Source organism: Sturnira hondurensis, unplaced genomic scaffold (assembly GCF_014824575.4).
Source record: "Sturnira hondurensis isolate 20B ecotype Veracruz unplaced genomic scaffold, ASM1482457v3 Scaffold0007501, whole genome shotgun sequence".
NCBI classification, from domain to species: Eukaryota; Metazoa; Chordata; class Mammalia; order Chiroptera; family Phyllostomidae; genus Sturnira; species Sturnira hondurensis.
In genome coordinates, this window is record NW_028080132.1 from 1 (window position 1) to 26,237 (window position 26,237).

At 42.1% G+C, this 26,237-nt stretch overlaps 1 protein-coding gene across 2 annotated transcripts in view; it reads right to left on the reverse strand.

Annotated features, from left to right (window-relative positions):
- Positions 1-56: 56 nt before the first annotated feature.
- LOC118991426 (glycerophosphodiester phosphodiesterase domain-containing protein 4-like) overlaps positions 57-26,237 on the reverse strand; it is a 30,664-nt gene continuing 4,483 nt past the window's right edge. The window contains exons 2-8 of one of the 2 annotated variants that reach the window (XM_037052642.1): positions 21,004-21,185; positions 18,595-18,698; positions 10,457-10,550; positions 7,307-7,366; positions 1,644-1,742; positions 1,480-1,573; positions 57-653 (exon numbers count right to left, since the gene is read on the reverse strand). In XM_037052642.1, coding sequence (XP_036908537.1) covers positions 571-653; positions 1,480-1,573; positions 1,644-1,742; positions 7,307-7,366; positions 10,457-10,550; positions 18,595-18,698; positions 21,004-21,171 — 702 coding nt within the window. In that variant the 5' untranslated portion in view covers positions 21,172-21,185 and the 3' untranslated portion in view covers positions 57-570. Of the gene's footprint in view, positions 654-1,159; positions 1,574-1,643; positions 1,743-7,306; positions 7,367-10,456; positions 10,551-18,594; positions 18,699-21,003; positions 21,186-26,237 lie in introns of those variants that run through there. The other variant, XM_037052641.1, reaches the window with a different exon arrangement.

Below are 26,237 nucleotides of genomic sequence, written 5' to 3' on the forward strand. Positions count from 1 at the left end.
GGGGAGGCAATATCATTCGAATGAAAATTTACAGGACATGAACTGCGCAGGGGGGTGGGAAGGGAAGGGAAGGAAGGAGAGGGCATGGTTGGGAATTCCTTCTCAGGAGTAGGGGCAGAATGGCTGGTAATGAGAAAGCCCTGAAGCCTGTAAAGATCCACCTTAAACGCCCCAAATATACTGCAGTGCAGGACACAGGAAGGGGCACTGCTGAGAGAAATCTGAGTTCAAAGCCAGACACTACCACTGTCAAACTGTGTGACTAAGGGCACATTGCTTAACCTCTCTGGCTCTCCATTTTCTTCATTCTGAAAACTGGGGCTATCTTGCTGCTCCCGTCTGCCTCATAGAGTCCATATGCCTGTGCCGACTCACACTGGTACTCAATAAACACTAACACCACATTTGCTTGTTTCTCTCCGTCTCTCTCTCACACACTGCTCATCCACAATGCCTGTCATCACTGGCCATTCCCCAGCACTTCTAAGGGGACCTCTGAGGGTTTTACCCATTTGCCCATTTTTAAGTTACCACCTCTACTTCGGTTACTTTAAATCCGCATCTGCAGCTCTAACCTCTCAGCTTTGTGAGTCTAGTACATCTCTGGACTCTTTCTCTCCTTTGATGTGTAATCTTCTTTCTTCTGAATCTAGCTAAAATCTCAGAAATGAGAAAGAGTTCATTATTGGCCCCTTAAAACTCTTGCCCCAAAACATTTCCAATAATTCACCCAACACACACACACACACACACACACACACACACACACAATGGCAACACTACCAATCTAGTCACACTCTTGTCTCAAGCCTTGTACAGTCAGAAAGCAAACACTCCTTGTTTAACCAAGAGTGAAAAGAGACATAGAAAAAAAGAGCCTGCTGGTTTCTTATTAAGGGTGCTGAGGGATAATGTCATCCTCAAAACAATTTCTGATTCTCTTGTTTTCATGATATTAGGGCAAAGAATGGAGAGGAAGCCAGTGGCAGGGGTAGACATCTCTCCTCCTGCTCTAAGTCCCCAATGTGACAGCGACTCACAGTGGCCTGTGTTGCCTTACTACAGTGCAACCAGGGATCTCAGACCTAGTATAAGTGCACTAGTGAAACTAGTAATGTCTGAACATAATCTAAGAGAACAGAGGAACTAGTAACACCACTGTGTCAAATAAAATGAAAGTGGCCTCCACCCTCCCCCTAACCCCACTCCATTTCAGACACTCACTGTGTTAACAACATGGAGACCATTCTTACTTTCCTAGGAGAATCCCTCTTAAGAAGCTGTCCTGTTTGGTCAGGAAAATGTGCTGACAAGCCATGTGGGCTTGTGAGTTTGACCACAGGAACATGCCTGAGTAATAAGCTAAATAAATTCCAAAGGGGCAGAGCAGTGGCTATTTACCAAGCTCGTGTTTTGCTGAGTGGACTATGCAAGCTAAAGCCAGAGCTGAAAGGATGAGGCTCCACCCACACGACATACCTTCTTGTTCCCAATGGACCAAGTAGAAGGCCACAGGCCAGGAAAGGAGAACCATCACGGTTATGCTGCTCAGGTGTATGTAGGGAGCAAAGATCTGGGAAAAAGCCGAAAGTCAGGCTGACCGCACTGGACAAACAGTGCTAGCCCTGCAGGACGATGCGTACCTTCAGTGAGAGCCCCAGTGTCAGCCACCGGTCGTTCCAGAATTTGAATAAAACCGTCATAAAAAAGGTGCATATCCCAATCGCTAGCACAGTCAGGATCTGGGGAAACAAAGCAGGATCTCCTGACTGCTAGGCACTAGGCTTTGATGATCAAAACTGTCCTTGGGAATTGTATGTGTCCCCACAATGTCAGGGACCTCACTGACTCATCCTTTACTCTGACCATCCTGCAATCCCCCAATGTTGGATAAATCCAATCATCTACCTTCTTTGCTCCCAAGTATTTGTTGTATAGCATGGCTGGGGAAAGAATCACACAGCTATGTGGTCTGACGCCTTTACTAACTATCATCTCCAGCCTCTGTTCGGCCCTCAGCGTTTTCTGGAATCTCTCACTCGGTTTTAACAATGACCATTACAAATATTCACTACTTCTTTTATTCCACTCCATGCCATCACAGGTATATAATATTTTGTAATTACCTTTGCAATGTATGTTCTCCCAACAGACTGTAAGCTTCATGACATCAAATAAAATATTTATGATCATACCTTCACTGCCTTGCAGAATGTCTGACACATAGTAAGCATTCAGTAAATNCATGGCTGGGGAAAGAATCACACAGCTATGTGGTCTGACGCCTTTACTAACTATCATCTCCAGCCTCTGTTCGGCCCTCAGCGTTTTCTGGAATCTCTCACTCGGTTTTAACAATGACCATTACAAATATTCACTACTTCTTTTATTCCACTCCATGCCATCACAGGTATATAATATTTTGTAATTACCTTTGCAATGTATGTTCTCTCAACAGACTGTAAGCTTCATGACATCAAATAAAATATTAATGATCATACCTTCACTGCCTTGCAGAATGTCTGACACATAGTAAGCATTCAGTAAATATCTTTTTAACAGATGAAAAGAATCTGCCTCATGCCAGAGCACTGTATACTTCACAAAGAACATTGAGACCTAGTAGACATAACTTCAACTTCTCCTTGAAATGTATAGTCTTTCTATTTTACATCTGTCCTGCTTTCCAGAGAGTGCTTAGTCCTTCCTTTCTGTAATCTGGGTATCTATTTAAGTAACTGGAACCATAATTAAACCTTCCCACAAAATAACTCAAAGCCTTGCTGGCATGAATGGTTAATTTTACCAAATACAAGGGTGAACAAATGTAGATCTACAGTTGTGAAACACAGAGTTAATAAAGCTATTATATAATACTAACCTGCATGTTTTTTCTTTATGAAGAACTGTAAACCTACTTTTGCTTCCCTTTGTATTTAGGAAATAAATATTTCCAATCTTTTTTTGGCTTATGCTTTTACTTTTTATATATTTTATTGATTATGCTATTATAGTTGTCCTACTTTCCCCCTTCGCTGCCCTTCACCCTGCACACCCCCTCCCACCCACATTCTCCTCTTTTAGTTCATGTCCATGTGTCATAAGTTCTTTATTTTCTACATTTCCCATACCATTCTTGCCCTCCCCTGTCTACTTTCTAACTACCATCTATGCTACTTATTCTCTGTACCCTTTCTCCTTCTCTCCTTCTCCCACTCCTCTGTTGCTAACCCTCCATGTGATCTCCTTTTCTGTAGTTCTGTTCCTGTTCTAGTTGTTTGCTTAGTTTGCTTTTGTTTTAGGTGTGGCTGTTAATAACTGTGAGTTTACTGTCTTTTTACTGTTCGTGTTTTTTATCTTCTTTTCCTTAGATAAGTCCTTTAACATTTCATATAATAAGGGCTTGGTGATGATGAACTCCTTTAACTTGACCTTATCTGAAAATCACTTTATCTGCCCTTCCATTCTAAATGATAGCTTTGCTGGATAGAGCAATCTTGGATGTAAGTCCTTGCCTTTCATGATTTCAAATACTTATGTCCAGCACCTTCTTCACTTTAACGTTTCTTTTGAGAAATCAGTTGATAGTCTTATGGGCACTCCTTTGTAGGCAACTCTCTCCTTTTCTCTTGCTGCTTTTAAGATTCTCTCTTTACCTTCAATCTTAGGTAACTTAATCGTGATATACCTTGGTGTGTTCCTCTTTGGGTCCACCTTCTTTGGGACTCTCTGGGCTTCCTGGACTTCTTGGAAGTCTATTTCCTTTGCCAGATTGAGGAAGTTTTCTTTCATTATTTGTTCAAATAAGTTTTCAATTTCTTGCTCTTGTTCTCCTTTTGGCACCCTTATAATTTGAATATTGGAACATTTCAAGTTGTCCCAGAGGTTTCTAAGCCTCCCTTCATTTTTTTTTGAATTCTTGTTTTTTCATTCTGTTCCGGTTGGATGTTTATTTGTTCCTTCTGTTCCAAATTACTGATTTGAGTCTTGGTTTTCTTCCTGTCACTGTTGGTTCCCTGAATATTTTGCTTTATTTCACTTTGGGTATCCTTCATTTGTACTTTCATTTTTGCAGCCAAGTTCAATGAGTTCTGTGAGCATTTTGATTACCAGGGCTTTGAACTCTCAATCAGATAAGTTGGCTATCTCCTCATTGCTTAGCTCTCTTTCTGGAGTTTTGCCCTGTTCTTTCATTTGGGCCATATTTCTTCATCTTGGCACACCTGTTAAGTTGTAAGGGGGTGGGACCTTAGGTATTCACCAGGGCAGGGCAACCCTCCTTGCTGTGCTGGGGTGCCGTGTGGGAGGGGCCAGAGAGAGGGAACAATGCAGCTCACCTGCTTGGCTCTAGCCCCCCTTTTGTACAAATGCTCATGTGACACTGGGAGATTCTCCCACTGTGGCAACCTCTGCTATAGTCCACGGTCAGCTCCAAATCTGTTTCCCATCCAGTCAGCCCCACCTGCATGGTCACTGCCTTGCCTCAGGTTCACTCCACTGGCCCATCTTACTGGTCTGGTTGGTCTGGTTGACTGTTTCTTTAATTTCTTGGTTGTTGGAGTTCCATGCAGTTTGATTTTCTGGCACTTCTGGTTGTTTATTGATTTTAGAGTGGTTGTTATCCTTCTTTTGGTTGTGCGAGGAAGCAAAGGGTTTCAACCCATGCCTCTATCTTGGCTGGACTCTCTATGTTTAGTTATGTTTAGATACACAAATACTAACCGTTCTGTCAGAACTGCCTACAGCATTCAGTATAGTAACATGCTGTGCAGGTTTGTAGCTTAGAAGCAACACTTAGGGTTTATTAAGCACACTCTATGACATTGCACAATCACGAAATCACCAAAGAATGCATTTCTCAGGTTGCATTTCTGTTGTTAGACACACATGAATGTGTAGGCCTCTCTCTCTTACATACATGGATGCAGAGATCTTAAACAACCTAGTAGCAAACTAAAAGCACCACAACACAAACGTTTAAGTGTCAAGTCAGATTTACACGAGTCCCATGATTCTGCAACCTCCCCCAACACCAACCTTAACTAGTGATTTCAACAATATAAACAATTAGGTTCAGAAAACATTTTCCTTTGGAGAAATTGGATCCTGTCAAATTCACAGACTCATAAAAGTCCTTTTCTCCTCTGTACTAGGATACATTCTAGTCTTAGACTTAAAATGTACAGTGCGTTTGAGCAAAGTATGTGGAAACACTGCTTCAGAGAAGGAGCCTTTGTGGTTATGAAACATGCTTATCTGATATCCATTAATTACACAACTCCAGCCAGCCATGCTTCCCACCCTACAGATCTATAAATTCCAGGTTTTTTCACAATCAGCAACTCAAATATATAAGATTACATTCTGCTAGATATTTTCATGGATAAGGACTCTCATTTTTTTGGCTAATAAACATCTTTGTATGAGTTCCCCAACAAGTTGGGTTATTAGCATGTTACAAGGAGTTTTGATTGATCCATTCCTCTCTGAGCACCCCTAAGTAGAAGAGGAATGGGGTACAGGCCTGGGGCTAACCCTTTTCTCCTGGGTTTGTTCCAAGTACACTAAAACTAAAACTCCAAGCCAACAGGATCCCCCTTGCCTACAGCAGCAGTCTCTCCTCTCGAATATGATGAGCCTATCCTCCACTGGTTTGAAAATGTATTGAATATGAGTATACCTACTAGACTGAGCTTCTGAACAGGTTACCAGAACCCTGGTATTATGCATCTCCAAGTGGTTCTAACTGTCTCTTTGGTTATCGGAAACCTTGGCTCAACAGTGGCCCAGGCTTGATGAGATCGGTGTAATACAGAAGCAAGTGCCCAAAGATGTAATGAGGAAAGTGTGCTGGAATGCTCTCACCCATGATAAGCCTACCCTCTCCCTGTCACGTTCTGTCAGGGGGACGGGTCTCAGAGGACACTGAGAACTACATGGTAAGGAAAGCGTCAGCATCCATGACAGATGCTGCAGGGAGTCTCCCCTGTGCCTGAGGAAAGCTGAGAGATGCTGCCATTGAAACTGGCTTCCTGACTTCAAGGTGACGACAGGGTCCTGCTGTGGCAGAGGCCATGTAGACACAGAGCCACGGCGGGCAGGATTTCTACAAGCCTGGGAAGTAGCAATGAGACGGTTCACCCCAGAGACATCCTTTGTCATGACTAACTGATCACAGTGCCCAAACTCAACAAAAGGCGGTGATCTCATGAGACCTGTTTTCTTTGCTTCTCAATCTGCATTCTTTCCCTATGAGACCTTATGACTCCAGCTTCCATCTGTTCTAATAATTCTGTTTTCTCCAGCCACCTGCAATTAACAACTCTTATTAAGTCTCGAGTTCCAGTTCACATGTCTCGAGTACATGGAACTTAAAAGGGACCCTTCAGAGTCTGATGTGTTCCCAGGTTTCAGGCAACATGAAGAATGTGTCAAACCCATGCCTGAAGCGGTCTGCACAAAAGCCAGGGGCTGTGGTGGAGCCGCACAAGCACATGGCAGAACAAAACGAGGGGTGGCCATGCTGGGATGACTTGCATGTCCACAGACGGTGGGGCACTGAGGCCTGCTCCCTGGGGACCAAACCCTGATCCTGTGACAGAAGTCATGCTGGTGGTACCTTAAAAAGCCCCAAGTGAAGGGACCTTAACAGACAAATTTGGGGGGTATAGGAAGACAGGCACTGGCCCCACCAAGAGAGCTGTGGTCAACTCTCAGCAGGTGCTCAGCAGGAGGGTCTCTGAGAACACACTCAGGAAAAGCCCATGGGGCAGAGGGCCAACAAGAGTGTGTGTACCTGGTCCTGATGGGTCAACCCCAGGCACCCCCTAGCCCTTCCCTGTGGGACTGTTCTCTGATCCCATCTCCTGTTCCCCTGCGCCCTCCTGTGGTGACAGAGGTCATGGGGCAATGTGCTCTCTCCACCAGTGGGGGATGGGGAAAGTCACCCAGTGGGAGTTTGGGTTACCACAACAAAACGAACTTTCAATGACTGAAATGGGAATGTCCTTGTGACTATATAGGCCTGGGAAAGGAACGGAGCTGGCCTCAGGTTTGAATGGGACGGGAAGAAGAGAGTCACAGAGTAGGTTTATAAAGCAGTCAGGAAAATAAAGTTCATGCTCAGATCCTTCAGAAAATCGGTCCTATCTGTTAGAAATTTAATGATTTCAGTTGAAACACAGTAAGTAGACCAGTTCCTCCTAATGGGAACAATGACGAAAGCACAACTCTGCATTAACAGTGAGTGCCAAAGAAGCACATTCAGTCCTGGTCTGAGGTCCCCATGAAGATTCAAATGTCGCACCTTATGACCCCAGTGCAGGTAGAGTTCATAGCCTTCCCAAATCAGCAAAAATCCAAGTACCTGAAAAAGCAAAGAAGAAAATGGAGGTTACTGTGACATCACCAAGTTGTGCCCCACAGCCCTGTTCTGTATTCAAATGCCTTTCCCTTCCATCACTTCTCGCCATACCTGCACTTTTCAGCCTCTGGGAGTTTGCCACGCTGTTCCGCTGCCTCAAAAGCTCTTTCTCCCCACGCCACTGACCTCTCAAAGCAGGTTCAAATGTCCCCCCCTCTGGTAACTATTGCCAGCACCCCCAGGAAGAACTAATTATTGTGCTTTCCATGCAGTGACATCCTTCCTAAGTTCCTCTAACTTCTTTTCCCTGTGATGGACCTTAGTCCTGGAATTATTACTTAGACCCACTTGTGAGAGAACAGAGGACAGGGGCCAGCATGTCCAAGGGTTATTTAAAAGCTCTTTCTTGAGGAACCAGTGTCACTGTCACAACTCTTAACCTCAGCTGTGAACGCTGGATTTAGTCAATAAGTCTTAGTTAGATTTCAATGTCAACTTAGGCAGGCACCAAGTTAACATAGAAACAGAAACTGAAAACTGGAGTCCTCAGATGATTAGGATATTACTAAGAGTTGGTTATATATCACTTACTTTTTTACCAAAATAATTTTATGTATATGATTTTATTTCTTCTTTACCCAGTCCTATAGATTACCAATTTATTAAATATGATCATTCTCATTTCAAACAAAAGGAACTGAGTCTGAGAAGAGTAATATGACTTGACCAAGATAAAAGTAACCCAAAGATAGAGCTGGAAATAGAACTCAGCTCTCCCTCTTGTTCCTGTTGTTGCCACTGTATGCATGCAGAAAAGGTAGAGTAGGGTTGGTTAAAATATACTGGTTATTAGACAGTAGAACTCATTCCCCCACAAGAGCCAGCTACGGCAGTTCACGTTTACTGTGTGTGAAAGCAACCCATTCAGTGGCCGGAGCCCGGCCCACACCACGTCATTCATCTGCATTTTCCACTTCATAAAGAAAAGTGTCTAACTTGTCTCTCTGCCTATAGTCACCCTCCACACCACAACTCCTAGGACAATTTTCCTAAAATGGAAATCTGATTTATGCCCAAAGATTTAGACTCACTTTCCAGGCTTCCAAAGCCGTCACAGGCCTATGTTTTCAGCCTCGTTCCCCTTTTCTTCATCAAACCCTTCACCCCAACAGACTGGCCTTTCCCTCTTACACTGTCACACCCGTACTGTTCTGTCTCGCCAACCTTGTCATGCTGTCTCTCACCTGGGATGCTCCTCTCCACCCGCATACACTCACGTCCAAGTCCAACAGCCCTTCATGATCCCACTCTAGTGCCGACTCTTCCAAGAAGCCTTATTTAATCCTCTTGGCAGAAGTCACCTCTTTTCCAGAATCCATGCAGAACTTTACTTAGGTCTCTCTAATGACAATGAAAATGCTCTGCCTGTGTTAGTTACTTCTGTCTATGATTTAGTGACCCTACTAGAGTCTAAACTCATTGAATTAAGGGACTATAGTAAGTTTCCATTTCATACCAATATCTTTGAAATGCCCTCAATGAAGACAGAAACTGGTTCTGTTTTGCTGACCTCTGTCTACTCAGTATTTATCACTAACACCATGATTAAAAAATTCTATTGAGACAAAAAAACAAATGCAAATGACAACTGATTTGGGGATTGACTTCTTTTATATCAGACAATAAGTCAGTAGGGACAAGAAATCATGAAATCAGAGAAAAATATATATGCCCTATGTATAAAAGGGCTCTGAAAAACTCCAACTTCCTAAAAGTTATGAAGTAACCCACCAATCCTATTGAGCAGCTTAAAGCTAACTGACCCTAGAAGAGGTTGGTGGTTAATGTGACCTTGAGTCATCCTACAGAGATGGTACCGCACCGTGCCACGCCATCCCTCAAGACTGAGGAAACGTCAAAGGAGAGGGGAGAGTAAAACCAGACATTAATGAAGTTTTTTGTGCCTCACAAAGACTAATCAGGCTGGACTGAATCAGACACTAAAACATTGGACACTAGCCAAATTTTTTAAAGTATTTTACAGGAAACAAACCCCAGAAGCTTTGTTCCAGTGCCTCAGCAGGGACCAGTTGAAACTGGTGAACACTGGCCGAGACCAGCTGAGCCCACCTGAGTCTGTGCAGAGAACTCTTGAAACTCTCTTCCCACCAAAGTCTGTAAGGTTGGAGATCCTCTGTGCCCTCCTTCGCCTGTCTCATATTCTCTGCCCTATATGCCTAAATCTCCAAATTATCCAACCAAACCTTCCAAGCATAAACTTATGAAAATGTATTGCCTCCTCTTGCTCTCGACCCTTCAGACTCGTCTCAGGCCTTTCTTCCAGGAGAATGATTTGAGTCTTGCCTTCAGTCTCCCTGTGTACCTGCCTCACAGTAAATCATCTCCATCTTTAAAAGACACTGCCTCTGGGTGCCTCTGAAAAGCCTCATAGCTTTTCAGGTGCCTGGCAGGATGTGAACCCACTTTCTCGGATGGATTACAGTTGTCCTCCCGGAAGCTTTCCACTCCACGGGCCTTTCTCTGGCCTGGTCTGAATATCTACCCCTATGTGACACCACTATGTGATGACAGAAGCAGGGTCACTATTGCCAAAAGACTTGCTAAAATGTAATTTGCACCTGAACTAGCAGACTAGCAGTTGCACGTTATAACAGGTTTAAAAAATTAGCTAATTTGTCAGACCCAGAAAGATGGATTCTCAGGAGATGGAAATGAAATGAGTTAGTTCAATGTGTAAAGGTACTGCTAATGTGAAGCTGTGGGTGCCTAAAATAGCAATACTGAGTGAAGCAGAAAATAAGCTATGAAACAGGGGAATAGAAAAAGGGTGTTCTGCCAACTTTTCAAAGGGTCAAAGTGACAAGACGCATCCTCTGACAGCGCAAGTCTGTTTTTCTTCAATGATCCCCTGTGCCTAAAATTCAAGCAGTTGGTGCAAACCCAACTCTGCTTAGACAAGAGCAATCTTAGGTTCTGAGGGCTCCCGCCACCAATTGAGCACCATAAGATAAGCAGGAGCACCTCGTGAGGCTACTCAGGAAGGGGGTGGGAGAAATGGGGAACATTACTCACCAACAGCAATGCAGTGTAGGCAGCCAGGATTCCAAATAAACTCAGCAAAAGAAGGGACCAGAAGAACCAGCATCTTGTAATTAGATAAACAACCCTGCAAAAACAGGTTTCAGTCCTTAAAATATAGCAGAAAATAGTACATCCATGTCAAGGATGGTGGGCAAGGCTGGATTACACATGACATAAGAAAACTAAAGGAGATAGTAAGAGAAGCATTTTGGGAACACATCTGTGAATAGCTTCGGGGATAATTAGTGAGGAGTTTTAACTTTGTTGTATAAGCACCTGGGAACTTTAATAAGAGTCTGATTAAGTGGTATGATTTTTTAAATGTTATTGAGAATACATATTCAAAAATTATGTCCTCTTTAGAAATTAATATGATACTAGAGAAATTCTGAAATGACAAAAAAGTAAAGTCATCCAAAAGTTCACCACCTTACTACGCTAGTGCTCTCCAGCTTGGCAGTTCTTTGTTCCTGCGCCTGTGTGTTTTCCTACATAAATGCCACCACAGCCACCACGTTAATTACTCTCTTCTGTAGGAGATTTGGACCATTAAAATGGTCCTGGTCTGTCCTTTTCCCAAAGTAGCTTATGGGAGAAAACTAATAATGATTTACTAAGAGAAGCAATGTTATACTTGGTCTAGATATATGTCAAAAAGTTTAGACTCTTCATTTCAAGAGAACAGAAATTTCCTCCTTTCCACATAATACCCAGAGAAATTATATTTTAAAGATATAACATATAAGTTAGTGAACATACAACCACATTAAAAATAAGAAAAGAAATTCTCTTTGGTCAGGGTTGTAAGACAAACCAAGGACAAACGGACAAGCAGCCACCCCGGCGGGAGCATCCCAGACCAAGACACTGACGAGAGCGCTCTGTGGGATGTGCGTCTCCAATCGGGAACCGAAAAACAGAGTGCCGACAAATGAACCAAATAAGTCAATAAATAGAATCAATTGCACCCAACTCAATATTACTAATAGAACTATCAGAACAGAACCACAAAATAAAAATATTTAAGATATTCAGAGAAATCAGAAAAAGGCTCACATCCAAATAATAGAAATAGGATATTTTAATGCAAGCATGGTGAGTATCAAAAGAATAAAACAGATATCTTGAAGAACATGAAAGATGAACTTAATAGCAGTCTAGATACAGCCAAAGGTACTGCTAATGTAAAGGTGTGGGTGCCTATAACAACAATATTGAGTGAACCCTAAAATGGGCTATGAAACAAGGGGATAGAAAAAGGATGTTCAATAGCCAAAGAAATAAACAGCTTAAGCAAGTAGTGGTAATCACTTTGCTTTCTCAGTCACAAAGGAAGGTAAGGTCTACCATTTAAGAGTTCCTCTACCATTTCTAATCATTTCTCTGGCCATATTAGATTTTTTCACTCCCTTTCTATATAAAAGGGCTTCTTTTACATATTCACTCACACAGAAATATTATTATTAGTTTAGTTCAGCTCAAAACTCACTCACCAAACTCAGGTGAAGCACTTGCTCACCCACCTGATGTGAAAATACAAGCAAAGGAAGAACAGTAATTTTTTTCTCTCTCTCTATTTTCCACTTCATCTGCACTCACTTTCTGATGGCAGTGGTGGGGCAACGAGGGGAAGTACAGAGAATGAAAAGTCGTTTAAACAAATGCAGATACATGAGTGGGATTAAAGAAGTCTTTCCCAGCTACCCCTTTTTCAGACTGGAGACACACAGCTGCTGACATCTGAATGACAGGCTCACTCCACATATCCATCTCCAAGCAGTTTTCTCCCTGCTCTTGGCCACGACTTTACATCCCTCCGGCAGCATAATCATACTCCCCTACTGGATGAAGGTGTTCTCATTCAACTGAGACCCCATTCTTGGGGCAACCTCCTCAATCTAAATCCACACTCGCTGCACTAACACATAAAGAAATCCTCCAGGACCGCTCCCCTCCTTCCCATCGCTGAAAGACACGGCTGTCTTGCATCTTCTCAAAACACACAGCCTACATGCCACAGTGCTTTCTATCAGCACCCACTGTCAGCTGACAGTAACTCTGAGAAAGAAAAGACACATTGTAGCGAGGCATTGGGAACCTCCACGTAGCACGGAATAGGGAGACAAGTCTAACTCCACAACATGCCTGGGGGGAGGAGGAGTGACGGTCACACTGTAAAAAACCTGCTCCACCTCTCTCTTGCTAAGGAGAACTACTATAAAAACTGAATGATACCTTTAAAAAAAATCTAAATGAAGGCTCTATGTGAGGAACTATGGGGCCAAGAGCTAAATAAGAGAAGAAATCCAAAGACATAACTTGACATTTGGAGTGATTTTTCTTCAGAAGAAGTGGCTGAGACAGGGAGGAGGGCTTCCTACATCTTGCAGCAATAAGAATAAAAAGGAGAATAATGATAATCTGGTAAACGCTATACACTTTGATTTGGGATCTTCCAGGGCTACCACCCGGGAATAAGCACAAATTGGAAACTGACTGCTTCTGGGAACTGAATCCTAGCTCCAGACCAGGTATGTGACATTGGGTTAGGGTGAACAGAATTTGCTAATACCCCTAGTTAGTTACCTGTCAGAGTAACTCAGAGAGGACAGAGTACAATTCAAGGTCTCACATGACTTATATAACTTCTTATATACAATGTCTGGTACTCAAGCAAAAACAGTCAGACATGCTAGGTGAGCAGACCACATTACTGAATGCCAAAAGAAGAAATGGACAACATAAAAAGATCTTCAGCAAATCTAGAGAATAGAGGTATCACACACAGACTTCTAAATAACTGTCCTTAAAATGTTCAGACTGGCCCTGGCTAGGTAGCTTAGTTGCTTAGAGCATAGTCCTGACACGCCAAGGCTGCAGGTTTGATCCCTGGTCAGAGCACAAACAAGAAGCAACCAACGAGTGAATGAAATAGGTGGAACAACAAACTGATGTCTGTCTGTCTCTCCCTTTCTCTCCTTTCTTCTCTTTAAAATCAATAAATAAATTTTTGGAATAATGTTTAGACTGGGACAAAATTAGAATTTCAGGAGAGAGTTACTAAACACAGGATCAATTAAGAATTTTAGAACGGAAAATACAAGTAGCAATAACTATTAAGAACTCAGTGAATGGATTTCATAGCAGGTAGGACAAAGCCAAAAGATTTGTTAAACAAAAGGTTAAAAAAATCAAGAATGAAACAAAGACACATGAAAAAATATGAAAAATACAGAAGAGAAAGTCTGAGACACTTAGGGGGTAAAGAGAAAAGGTCTAATAGACATAAAGTTGAAATCTCAAAAATAGAGGCAATAGAAAATAGGGTAAAAGCAATAAATTTGTGAAAAGGTAATGCCTGAGAACTTTTCCAAAATGACAAAAAATAATGTATTGGTTTGAGATCACTCAGAAATTAATTGATTGGAGGAATCAGACTTTATGCTAGATAGAAGCTGCCAAAGAAGGCTATGTAAGGCTGTTACATCTATTTTCAATACTTGGCCTAAAGTTGCTAGACATCAGACAGGCCAGCTGTTGGGGAAGAAAACTGAACATGACCCACGGGAGTATGGAAAACCATGAAGATGACCTGGACCCAGAAGCATGAGGGCCCACTGGAACCCATGAGAACACACACAAACCATGAAACCTGTGCCTGTCTATCGCCACGCGGAGTTTAGCTAAGCTACTCCCACGGTGTTGCTGTCTAAGCATTCATTTTCGGGGGCCAAGCAGCCAGCAAGGACCTTAAACTGACACTAGATCCCTTATTCTGCCTCAGAGACAAGAGTCACAGCAAATAAGCTTCTGAAATGACTTGTGCCCAATAGTCTCCCCTGCTTCCCAGAACCTGTATGCCTTATGCGCCCTGGGTAAGACCCGCATGGGGATAAACACAACCCTACTCTTTTAGTTTGAATTGGCCAATCTGGCCCTAACCCAGGAACCCAGAAGCACTACAGACATGAACCATAATAAAGGCACGTGCCCCAGGTCCTGCCTTTCTCTGCACTCTCCCTGACCTCCCTATGCAGCCCCTCATGGCACACTGTGAACTTTGCCCACTACTTACAAGCGATAAATATCTCAGTTTCAATTTTTCTTCTGATCTGCTGTTTAACCACCTAAACGCCCTTTTTGTAGCCTGGAATCACCATCCAGCACTCTGTGCTCCAGTTAACAAACGTTAATTTAACAAAGTCATAACACACTGACTCCAAACTTGATGATAAGGGTGACCTGCAGGAGAACCTGGTACCTTTCACCACTGAGCTGCAACTTATCTGGCCTAGGACACGGAGAACCTGAAGATCTGGCAGGAGCAGGGAGAATGCAGGCACAGGTGCCGCTCGGTGCCCACTAATTGAAATACCAGACACTGACATTGCACCAGGGCTGCTGCAATGCCTGGGCCCACCACCACTGGTCTTCGGAGTGAGAAAGAAAAAAAAGGTTTCTGATTCACTCCCCACTTCCAAATTTTCTGCGAGTTTCTCTTGTGACTAACCCTAACCCAATCCCGTAGTGAGAATGGAATCCTGGGAAGTACAGCTTCAGTCTAGCTAAGCGGCCCCAGCCAGTGCACTACCACCTTCCCCTCTAGCCACCTGATGTCTGTACACAGCTCCAGTAGTCCTCCTTCCTCTCTGGCTGCCAGCACGCAATTCCCTGTCACACAACCACAACCACAACACCCCTCTCTCCAAAAGAGGGTACAGAATTCATTACCAATGTCAACAGAAAATAAGGTAAAGGCAATATTTGAAAAGATAGTGGGTGAGAACTTTTCAAAATGACTAAAAATATTTTATTGGTTTGTGATCAATCAGAAATGAATTTATCACAGGGATTAGAACTTATTTTATCACGGAAGCTGCCAGGGAAGTCTGTGTAAGGCTGTTATATCTACTCTGATAAGTGAATACTAGGTAATGTTTAAATCTCTGATCTAAGTACACTATATAAGATTAAATAATACTACTAACACACTTTATTTTCAATGGTAGAGGAATAGAAGAAAATTTGTATATATATATCCCCTTATATGTGGCTAAAATATGTATGAAAGTATCATTGTCCAGAAAGTATCCAGCTATCCAACTAAGAAAAATAGAGACATTTATTGAAGAATATACAAGATACAGGAAACATCATACACAGGGCAACGATGTCTCAGTCCCCTTCAAACTAGGCACCAGGGAACATCTCACAGTTCTCCCAGCAGCAATTCCACTGCTCAAAACCCTCGGCAAAATCCTTTGTTGGAATCACCATCAGCTGCCCCTCTGTATTTTCCTGAGGGTCTGAAATCTATTCACTTTCAAAAGGGATCTTTGTTTTGGGAAAAGCCAGAAGTCACAGTGCCAAATCTGGGCTGTAGGGGGCATCGAGTCACCTTGGTAATTTGGTTTCTGGAAAAACTGCAGTAGAGGTGATGCATGAGCTAGCACGACAATCCCAGTTGCCCATACCTACACCATTTTCATCATATTGCAGCTCTCAACCGGCAAAGAACACTGAGGCAGTACTCCTTATTAATTGTTTGGCCTGGTGGGGCATATTCATGATGGACAACATTTTCCCAATCAAAAATCAGTTAACATGGTCTTGATCTTCTTGCAACTTTGCCATGCCTTCTTTGGGCATGGAAAAACCAGGTGACTTCGATTGGAATGAATGGGCCTTTGTTTCTGGATCATAGTCATAAACCCACCATCCATCTCTGGCTACGGCCTTCTTGAGGAAATCTAGTTCATTTGTAGTGGTTTGAATCAAGTCATTAGCAACTGCAGCACAATTCTCCTTCTGCTCTGATAGTGGAAGCCACAGAATGAATTCTGCCGTGACACATTTTACACCAAGATTCCACATCAAAATCTCGGACACAGTAGTTTTTGGAATCCCCAGATCAGCCTCTAGTTCTCACAATGGTCAGTTTTTTGTTGACTGCAACCAGTACATGTTCAAAATTCTGAAGTGTTCTTCTTGTTGCAGGTCTTCCAGAACTTGGATCCCTTTCAACAGATTCTTGACCATCTTTGAAGCACTTGTGCCACACTTTTATTTATGCTGCATTCATTGCATCACCCCTGAAAGCCTTCTGAATCATCTGAATAGTTTTTGTGAAGGAATATTTAACACAAAATTTGATGCAGGTTCATTGCTCTACTTGCTCGGTCATTTGGAATGTGACTGCCACACAGTACACACGCTCACTCAACAGTGTCTACCACCCAAACTGACTAGTACAGTGAAGTCATTATTGTTCACACATGCTCATTACAGTCTACTCTCCTTGGTTGTGAGCTTACATTGATGTCATGCAAATTGTTCTTGTTACATTAGCAATGACTGGACATTATCTGGACAGACCTCATATATCTAACCCTGGCTGGCTGGCTCAGTTGGTTGGAGTGTTGTACCATATACCAAAGTGTTGTGGGTTTGGTCCCTAGTCAGGGCACATACCTAGGCTAGGGGTTTGATCACCAGTCAGGGTGTGTATGGGAGGCAACCAATTGTATTCCTCACATCAATGTTTCTATCTCTCTCTTCCTCTCTCTTCCTAAGTCAATAAGCATATCCTTGGGTGAGGATAAAAAAAAAACGAGGGCCCTGGCTGGTGTACCTCAGTGGATTGAGCATGGGCCTGTGAACCAAATAACCATGGTTCAATTCCCAGTCAGGGCACATGCCTGGGTTGTAGGCCAGTTCCCAACAGGGGACACATGAGAGGCAACCATACATTGATATTTCTCTCCCTCTCTCCTTCCCTTCCTCTCTAAAGATAAATAAATAAAAAATTTTTTAATTATAAAAAACCAGGTACAACTTCTAATTATAAGATAAATATGCTCTAGGAATAAAATATTTAACATGGTGACTATAGTTAATACTATATATTATATTTGAGTGTTGCCAAGAGAGTAGATCTGAAAAGTTATCATTTATAAAGAAAAAATTTGGAGCTTTATGAGGTGATAAAAATTTGGATCTTTAACTAAATTTATTGTGATGACCATTTTGTAATATATACATATATCAAAACATTATGTGGTATACCTTAAATTTATATAATGTTGTATGTCAATTACATCTCAACAAACTGAGGGCAAACCCTCAGCTAATAGCATATTCAATGATGAAGAGATAAAACTTTTTCCTATGAGATCAGGAACAAGAATGTGTGCCCACTCTTGCCACTATTATTTAACATACTATTAGAAGTCCCAGCCAGAGCAATTAGGTAGGAAAGAGGAATAAAAGGCATCCAAATTGGAAAGAGGTAAAACTGTAACTATTTGCACATGACATGATAGTACATACAGAAAATCCTAATTATTCCACCACAGAACTGCTAGAATAAATGAATTCAGTAATGTGTTACAAACCCACATTCTTGGGAACCACCCCAGACTTGCCAAGTCATGGGTGTTGGGTGGGAGGCCCAGAGCTTTTGTTGTAACAGGCTGTCCAGGGAGCTCTGGTGCTTGTTCATATTTGAGAATCACTGGCCTGGACTGAACTCCTATCACTGACCATCTCTGGGACCTTTCTGTGCCTCAATTCCCACGTCTGTAGAATGGAAGAAAATGGTATACCTGTTTCAAAGAGTGGGTGTATGCTTTCAAAAGTTGAAAAGTGACACAAAGACACTATTATTATTAATTAATAATAATTAGTGTTATTTATTAATTAATTGACATTGTATACAACTTGTTTTTCTGATTTTCTCCACTCAAATGCTGGCTGTGCTTGGAGGGGCTGGAGGTTTAACAGAAACATCAGTGTTCACTGAAAGAAATCATGAAGGGCAACTGGTATAAGCATCAGGAACCCAGACAGAAAGACTGAGGAATAGGGCTGCAAACACTGGAAGAACAAAGAAACATCCCACTAAACCAGACTTGGTCTAAGTGGGAGAGGAGCACAAGTGGACGGGAAGTACCGCAGGTGAGGGTGCGGGCATCCTCACTCTGCCCCGGGTCAGGACTCTCATGCACCAGGTGTGGAAAGCCCAATCTGTCCACCCTCCCTGTTATGCCATTGGATCCTGGGGTAGGATCCAGGTGGCTATCAGACCACAGAGCCCTTTCACAAATGAAAATACAAAAAGTGAAACTCACCAGTCAAAGCCATTATACTCATTTGAGGTCTCTATCCACACCAACAGCAAAACCACAGACATGCAAAATGCAATAACCAAAAATGGGTAAAATAACTGCTCTCTCTGGGAAGAGAAAAAAGGAAGTAATATTTAACTCCATTGATCCGTGTTACCTAAGTGGTGCCTGTGTACACCTGCCAAAGGTCTGTGCAGTCACAGTGCCATGCATGACTCTCCCCGGGCTGCACTGAACACTGTATTCTTCTTACCCCTATGGGACTGTGTATAAGCTACTGTAACATTTATCACACTAAAATGGAATTATAGGACTCATTCACTGAGTAATTCATTAACTCACTGTTCATCAGTTCAAGTAGTCATTTATTCACACCTGGAGGGGCCATAAGTAGGTTAGGGAATAAGCCCCCCTTTTTTGAGTAGCTATTTTGTGCTACTACAATGCTAGGGACTTGACAAACTACTTTCATTTTATATATTTCTCAGTATAGCCATTTTATATTAGGTATTGTTAATGTTATTCTGCATAAGAAAGCACTAAAGCTCAATGGGGTAAAATAATTGACTCAGTCACAAGGACAAGTAGCAGGGTACCGACCAGATCTATGAACCCAAAAGCAGGATGGATATTCAAACTGAGCCTTGAAGGCAACCCCCTACGCTAAAAATGACAACACACACCAGCCATGCCAGAGGTTGCCAAACCCTTCCTGAAACATTAGGTTTGGGCTGCTACCTCAGTTATAATCCTAACACGTCTCTATCATGGTAGTAAGAAATCCATCTCTTAGGGACACTGCCTTTATTCTGTTAAAAATGAGTACAGTGATCCCCACTCTGCCTCAACCATGGGGTTATTGTGAAGAATAAGGATGAAGAAATAAAACAGAAAACACAGGAAGGCTATTCTAGAGAGAGGAGAGATGTTACAGGAAGCAGGTACTCACTGAACTCCCACTTCTGAGGGTCAGAGGATGAAGAGTGCAGGATTTGACTCAGGTCTTACTCTTCACATAAAACTTGGGTGAACTTTTAAGAACATGTATCAGATAATGTCCCTCCGCTGCTCACAACCCTCCCCGAGCTCCCCGTTGTCCTAGAATACCATCCAACCTGCCCGCCGTGGCCCACAAGGTCCTACGTGATCAAGCCTGGCCCACCCTTGACCTCACCCCACTTTACACACTGACTCCATTTCTGAACTGCAGCCACACTGACCTTCTCTCAAGTTTCTAGAACATAACCTAATCTGTTTCCACCAAGAGCTTTGTACTTCCTGGTTCTTCTGCCTGGAAGACTTTTGCCCCCAGACATACACACGGTGGGTTCTACCTCGTCACTGAGGGGAAGGCTCACATTCCCCTCCTTCTAAGAGATCTCCTCTAATCTTGCTCCCTTCCCCGTTTCTAGAACATTGTTTAAATTTCTTCTATTTATTGCCCTCAAAGCATTTACTACTATCTGAAATCATTTATTCTTCACTTATTGTTTATTACCTAACATCCCACTAGAATGTAACATGCAGGGAGGGGGCAGGTGCCTTAGCTTAGTCACTGTTGAACATAGTGTTTAATAAAATTGTTTTTATTGAATAAATACATTTCCTTATTTTGCTTTTATTACTGTCACTCTTTCTCAGAAAATTTTAAAGGCTCCCCATTTTTTATAGGATAAAGTTTAAATACTTTAGTGTGACATAAAGATGCCTCATAATTTGATTAAAATATTCCTTTCCAACCATTTATTAACTTACATGTCACTAAATTCAACCCTGTATACCTGTTTTTCCCTAACCACACCACTGTGCTTCTCTATCCCTGGACTTCTGACCACATTATTCCCTCCACTTAGAAACTCCTGCACCATTATTTCTGTATGTGGAAGATCACTTCCACAACTTGCTAACTCCAAAAATAGTAACAACAGCTAACAGTTATTGAGTGCTAATTATGTGCCAGGCCCAATTCTAAGTGTTTTCTTCATATCACCTCTTCTATCCTCAAAACAAACCTTACTGGTGCATCCTATTATTATTACTTCCATTATTCTAAGGAGGAATCTAAAGCACCAGAATATTAACTAACCTGCCCAAGATTCCACAGTAATAAAGCTCTTTTCTTTAAGGTTCACTGAGTGAAAAACAAAAGTAAGTGAATGAAAAATGAATGATATAAAAGAGGTAGTAAGGAAGAGGCAAGTGAAGAATAAAAGTCAAAGAAAAAGAAGAAAACAGGCACACGTTTCAGTAAGGTTAACTTCGGCTCCAGAATTGTGGCAGACCTTTCATGGGAGAACCAGAGCCCAGGCTCGCCCCATTCTGGAGACTACAGAGCCCTCATGGCGGCAGGGACCAGCCTGTGCTCCCCACATGTCGGGAAGTGTGGTCCATATCCTCCCCATCTCTCTGTACCAAAGAGCAGCAGCAGAGTGCACGTCTACTTCTTTTCTCTGGTTTGATTTCCCACTCGAGGCTGTACAAGCCAGTGATGTAGGTGACATAGCATTCATGGTTACAGTTGTCTGCTATACACGGTCTACAGTTTTTCCATCTTCTTGTCTTCCTGTCCTCGTTTTGCATGGTTCACTCTGTTGCTGGAATTACAAATAAAACAATCAGGATCTAGTGGCTGCTTTAAATGTTTCCTACCCCACCATCCTACAGAAAAATCCATCAAAAATAAGTGATTTGTTAAAAAAAAATCATAACCTAAGATAATGCACTGGATTCGGTGCAGAAGACTAGAGCTTCATTCCACCTTTCCCATTAACTCACTGAGTGTTCATTGCATCATTCAAGGTTTGGTTTTCTCTTTTTGGACCATATCCTCTGTTCTAGCCAACTAACAGATGCTGACAGCATCACATGATGTTTTCTAAACTGCAACATGCTCTCAAAATAACGTAAGAACTTAGAGGCATGGGTGAGGTATATGAAAAACACGATCCCTGACCAGTACGTGACTCTCGCACGGTGCCTGCCTTCCCTTTCTCTCCCCTCCCACACCGAATCAGTGAGGGCAGCCTCCATGAAGAATGGATTAAGAATATTCAAGACAGCAATGACTGAAATAAGACAGGTTTGTTTTTCTTTTGCCAACAAAACATTTCAAAGGCACGAAGAACAAGTATGTGGTACGTGGCTTCACAACATCACATGAAGGACCCAGACACTGGCCACCTTGCTGCTCTGCTGCAGCACCGGGCCTCCTTCTCAGGGCCCCGGCGGCTGCTCAAGCCATATCCACATCCCAACTCCAACTAGAAGAAAGGAGGAGGGAACAGAGAAGGTGCTCCCTGTGTTCTAAGGACATGCACAGAAGCTGAACACGACATTTCACTGGCAGACAGGGGTTCTCTTACTAGTAAAAAAAAGGAAAAACAGATATTGAAGGATATCTGACTGTCACTACATTTTCTTACCCCACTGTAATAGAAGAATGTTATTCTCATACTAGGAACTTTCAGAGAATATATAAAAGTGCAGGGGAGTGGAGGACAATTTATTTATTTGTTTATCCACCTTTTAAAAATTATTGTTTAAGTACAGTTGTCTCCATTTTCCCCCAACCCCAACCATCCCCACTTCTCACCCTTGATCCTACCACCCTTTGATTTTGTCCATGTGTCCTTTATAGAGAGATATTCCTGAAAACCCTTTCCCCTTTCCCCTCATTATCCCTTCCCATCTCCCCTCTGGTTACTACCAGTTTGTTTTTAATTTCAGTGACTCTGGTTATATTTTGTTCACTTGTTTTGTTTTTGTTGTTGATTAGGTTCCACTTACAGGCAAGATCATATGGTATTTGTCTTTCACCACCTAGTTAATTTCACTTAGCATAATGCTCTTCAGTTCCACCCATACTGTCACAAAAGGTAGGAGCTCCTTCTTTCTACTGCGTAGTATTCCATCGTGTAAATGTACCACAGTTTTTTGATCCACTCATTTACTGATGGGCACCTAGGTGGCTTCTAGCACTCGGCTATTGTAAATTGTGCTGCTGCGAACACAGGGGAGCATAGATTCTTTTGGATTGGCGTTTCATTGTTCCTAGGGTATAATCCCAGCAGTGGAACTGCCGGGTCAAAAGGCAGTTCCATTTTTCATTTTCTGAGGAAATTCCATACTATTTTACACAGTGGCTGCACCAGTCTGCATTCCCACCAACAGTGCACTAGGGTTCCCTTTTCTCCACAACTTCTCCAACACTTGTTGCTTGTTGATTTGTCTACGATGGCCATTCTCACCAGTGTGAAGTGGTATCTCATTGTGGTTTTAATTTGCATCTCACTGATGGCTGGTGATGCTGAGCATCTTTTCATATGTCTCTGGGCTCTTTGTATGTCCTCCTTGGAGAAGTGTCTGTTCAGGACCTTTGCCCATTTTTTAATTGGGTTGTTTGTCTTTCTGGAGTGGAGAAATGTGAGGTCTCTATATATTTTGGAGAGCAAACCCTTTTCTGAGGTATCATTGGAAAATATGTTTTCCCATACAGTTGGTTCTCTTTTCATTTTAGTGCTGTTCCGTCTTAAGGGACTGACCCCAGGCAATAGTCTCTGCCCCTAAAAACCTTCTGTTGTGCTCCACTTTGGTTGTGTGTGTGTGTGTGTGTGTGTGTGTGAAAGGCCCTGTAGTATATAGTTAAGATTGCATAGTCTGAACATCTACTTCTGGCAAAAATGGAATAATAGGGACGGCAGTAACCTCTCATTTTAAGTGACTAAAAATCTGGGGGAAATATGGAACAAGAGTTTTCAGGCAGCAGACAAAAGGCAGTGAGGATAGCAATGCATCAAAGAGGGGAAGCAAAGGAAGTGAGTACAGGCATTATCTCAGAAATATTGCAGGTCTGCTACCAGACCACTGCAGTAAAGTGAGTATTATAATAATGCGAGTTGTGAATTTTTTGGTTTCCCAGTGGATACAGAAGCTGTGTTTATACTATACTGTAGTCTATTAAGTGTGCAAAAGCATTATGTCTAAAAAATGTACATATTTTATTAATATTTTTAAAGATTTTATTTATTTTTAGACACAGAGGAAGGGAGAAAAAGAGGGAGAGAAACATTGATCTGTTGCCTCTCACATGCCCCCAAATGGGGACTTGGCCCTCAATCCAGATACCTGCTCTGACTGAAAACTGAACTGGTGACCTTTTGGTTTATGGGAAGATGACCAATCCACTGAAGCCACACCAATCAAGGCTACATACCGTAATTTAGAATATCTTATTGCTAAAAAATGCTAACAATCTCTGAACTTTCAGCAAGTTGTGATCTTTCTGCTGGTGGGGGTCCTGCCTCGACGCTGATGACCACTGGCCGATCAGGGTGGCAGCTGCCGAAGGTTAACGTGGCTGCGGCGATTTCATAAAATAAGGCAACAGTGAAGTCCGCCCCATCGCTTGACTCTTCCTTTCACAAATAATTTCTCTGTAGCATGCAATGCTATTTTACCCACATTAAACCCACAGCAAAACTTCTTTCAAAATTTAAGTCAATTCTCTTGAGTCCTGCTGTTCCTTTATCAACTAAGTTTACATAATTTTCTAAATCCTTTGGTTCATTTCAATCTTCACCAGGAGCAGATTCCATCTCAAGACAACACCTTTGCTCACCCATGACAGGCAGCTCCTCAGCCACTGAAGTTATATCATGAGATTGCGGCAATTCGGTCACATCTTCAGACTCAACTTCTGATTCTGTTTCCTTTCCATTTCCACTATATCTGCAGTTACTCTTCCACTGAAGTCTTGAAACCAATCAATGTCATCGAGGAGTGCTGGAAACAACTTCTTCCAAATTCCTATTAATGTTGATATTTTGTCCTCTTCCTATTAATCATGACTGCTCTTAATGATATCTAGATTTGTGAATCCTTACAGAATTTACTTTACCCAGATCCATCAGAAATCACTATGGTAGCTACAGCCTTATAAAATGTATTTCTTAAATAATAAAACTTGAAAGTCAAAATTACTGCTTGATCCATGGACTGAAGAATAGATGTTTTTTTTTAAGATTGTATTTATTTATCTTTAGAGAGGAAGAGAAGGAGAGAAGAAGAGAATATCAATGTATGGTTGCCTCTCATGAGTCCCCTGCTGGGAACTGGCCTGCAACCCAGGCATGTGTCCTGACTGGGAATCAAACCGCAATCGCGTGGTTCTCAGACCTGCGCTCAATCCACTGAGCTACACCAGCCAGGGCTGAAGAACAGATGTTTTGTTAACAGGCATGAAAACAACATTAATTTCCATCAGAGCTCTTTGGTGACCAGGTGCATTGTCAATGAGCAGTAATATTTTCAAGGGTATCTTTTTTCTGAGCAGATCTCAACAGCAGGCTTAAAATATTTAGCAAACCATTTACAAACAGATGTATTATTATCTAGGCTTTGTTGTTTCATTTATAGAGCACAGATAGAGTAGATTTGCTATAATTCTTAAGGGCCTTATGGTTTTTGGATTGGTAAATAAGCACTGGCTTCATCTTCAAGTCAACAGCTGTATTAGGTGCTAACATGCACCAGCCTTTCCTTTGAAGCTTTGAGACCAGGCATTGATTTCTTCTCTCCAGCTATGAAAGTCCTACATGGCACCTTTTTCCAATGTAGTGCTATAGCCACCTCATTAATTTTCTCAGCTAGAACTTCTGGATCACCTGCTGCAGCACCCACATCAGCATTGGCTGCTTCACCTTGCACTTTCATGTGATGAAGACAGCTTCTTTCCTTAAATGTCAGGAGCCAACCTCTGCTAGCTTCAAACTTCCCTTCTGCAGCTTTCTCACCTCTCACAGCCACATTAAATTGAAGAAAAGTTAGGTTTTGGCTTATGTGGAATGTTGTAGCTAGTCTGATCTTTTATCCCAAACATTAAAACTTTTCCTGTATCAATAATAAGGCTGTTTTACATTCTTATCATTTGTTCCCTGAAGCAGCACTTTTAATTTCCTCCAAGAACTTTTTTTTTGCATTCACAACGTGGCTAAGCATTTGGTGCAACAGGCCTAGCTTTCAGCCTGACCTGACTTTCCATATATCCTCCTCATGAAGTCTAAACATTTCTTAGCTTTTGAATTAAAGTGAGACACCTGATTCTGCCTTTCACGTAAACACTCAGAGGCCATTGTAGGGTTATTAATTGCCTAACTTCAACACTGTTGTATCTTGGGGAATAGAAAAGCCCAAGAAGAAGTAGAAAGAGGGGAAAGACTGGTCAGAGGAGAAGTCAGGACACACACAACATTTATCAAGTTCCCTGTCTTAGATGGACACAGTTCCTGGCACCTGAAAACAATGACAGATACCATAACATAAATTATAATGATGACAAAGTTTGAAACATTATGAGAACAACACTCCATTTAAGTAAAAAATGTGACCAAATGCTGTTGGAAAAATGATGCAGGGTTGCCAACAACCTTTGATTTGTAAAAAGAGAATATGTGTGAAGTGCAATAAAATGAAGTGCAAGGAAACAAGGTATACCTGTATTGTTAATGTCCCCTTTATAATCTAGACAGAGTTTCCAGGACGGAGAACTGGAAGTAAGAGTGCGAGTAAAGTCTGACAGTATCCCTGAACAGGACAGATAGAAATGAGAGTTTGGGGACAAAGTGTCTCCTCTTAGTCTCCAACTGAAT